At 69.2% G+C, this 918-nt stretch overlaps 1 protein-coding gene across 1 annotated transcript in view; it reads left to right on the top strand.

Annotated features, from left to right (window-relative positions):
- Positions 1-582: 582 nt before the first annotated feature.
- The window catches only part of TRIM71 (tripartite motif containing 71, E3 ubiquitin protein ligase), a 61937-nt gene continuing 61601 nt past the window's right edge, over positions 583-918 (top strand). The window contains exon 1 of the mRNA XM_010835585.1: positions 583-916. Within this exon, the coding sequence (XP_010833887.1) occupies positions 760-916 (157 nt within the window). The 5' untranslated portion in view covers positions 583-759. The remainder of the gene's footprint in view (positions 917-918) is intronic.

Genomic DNA, 918 nt, shown 5'->3' with positions numbered 1-918 from the left:
GCTGCAGATAGTGGGGCGCGCGTGCGTACTACCCGCGTGCGGCCGCGGCGGGCCCCACTATCTGCAGCTGCGGCGGGGCTCACCGCCCTTGCAGAGAGGCCGCGCCCGGCCGTGCGCAAGCCCGGAGCGCAGCACGCCGGGCCACCCAGGAGCCCCTGGCCGCCGCGTCATGCGGTGGGGCGGCTGGCATCGCGCGGGGGGACACGGGCTCGGCGTCGCGCCGCTCCCGCCTTTACTAGTTTGGGGAGCCTTCCTGTCCCAAGAAGAGACTAAATCCATTTAAAGAAAAGCCCACGCACGATATACTCGTCGAACCAAATTCTGCCTCTCAAGCCGGGACTGGGATTGCACAGCGGACTTAACTTGGGGGTGGGGGACAATTCCCCTCGGCTGGCGAGAAGCTAAGCTGCAGCTGCTCCAGGAGTCCTCTGACCTCCCTGCCCCCGCTCGCCCCTCGCGTGTCGGGACTTGTTCCGGCGCTCCCGCCTCGGAAGGCGCACGGCTCCCGCGTCCTCCTCCGGGAGAAATCCTTGTCGCCTCTGGAAAGTGGCATTTAATGCCCGCTGCGTCGCGGGTGGCAGCGCGCGGGCCGGACGCGGCGAGGCCGAGCCGGCCGCGCCGCTCTGGTGCCGGCTCCCGTGCGTAGGCCTAATCGATGCCTTTTTTCTGAGTGAGTCGGCGGCTCCCCCCCCCCCCCCGTCGGCGCTCTCCTCCTCCTCTTCCTCTCTGGTCTCCTCCCTCCTCCGGGCCTGGTTGCAAATGGCTTCGTTCCCTGAGACCGACTTCCAGATCTGCCTGCTGTGCAAGGAGATGTGCGGCTCGCCGGCGCCGCTCTCCTCCAACTCGTCGGCGTCGTCGTCATCCTCGCAGACGTCCACGTCGTCGGGGGGCGGCGGCGGGGGCCCTGGGGCCGCGGCG

This window comes from Bison bison, unplaced genomic scaffold, assembly GCF_000754665.1.
Source record: "Bison bison bison isolate TAMUID 2011002044 unplaced genomic scaffold, Bison_UMD1.0 scf7180017864043, whole genome shotgun sequence".
NCBI lineage: Eukaryota > Metazoa > Chordata > Mammalia > Artiodactyla > Bovidae > Bison > Bison bison.
Note: the sequence above shows the minus strand (reverse complement) of the source record. Positions and strands in the feature narration are given on the sequence as shown.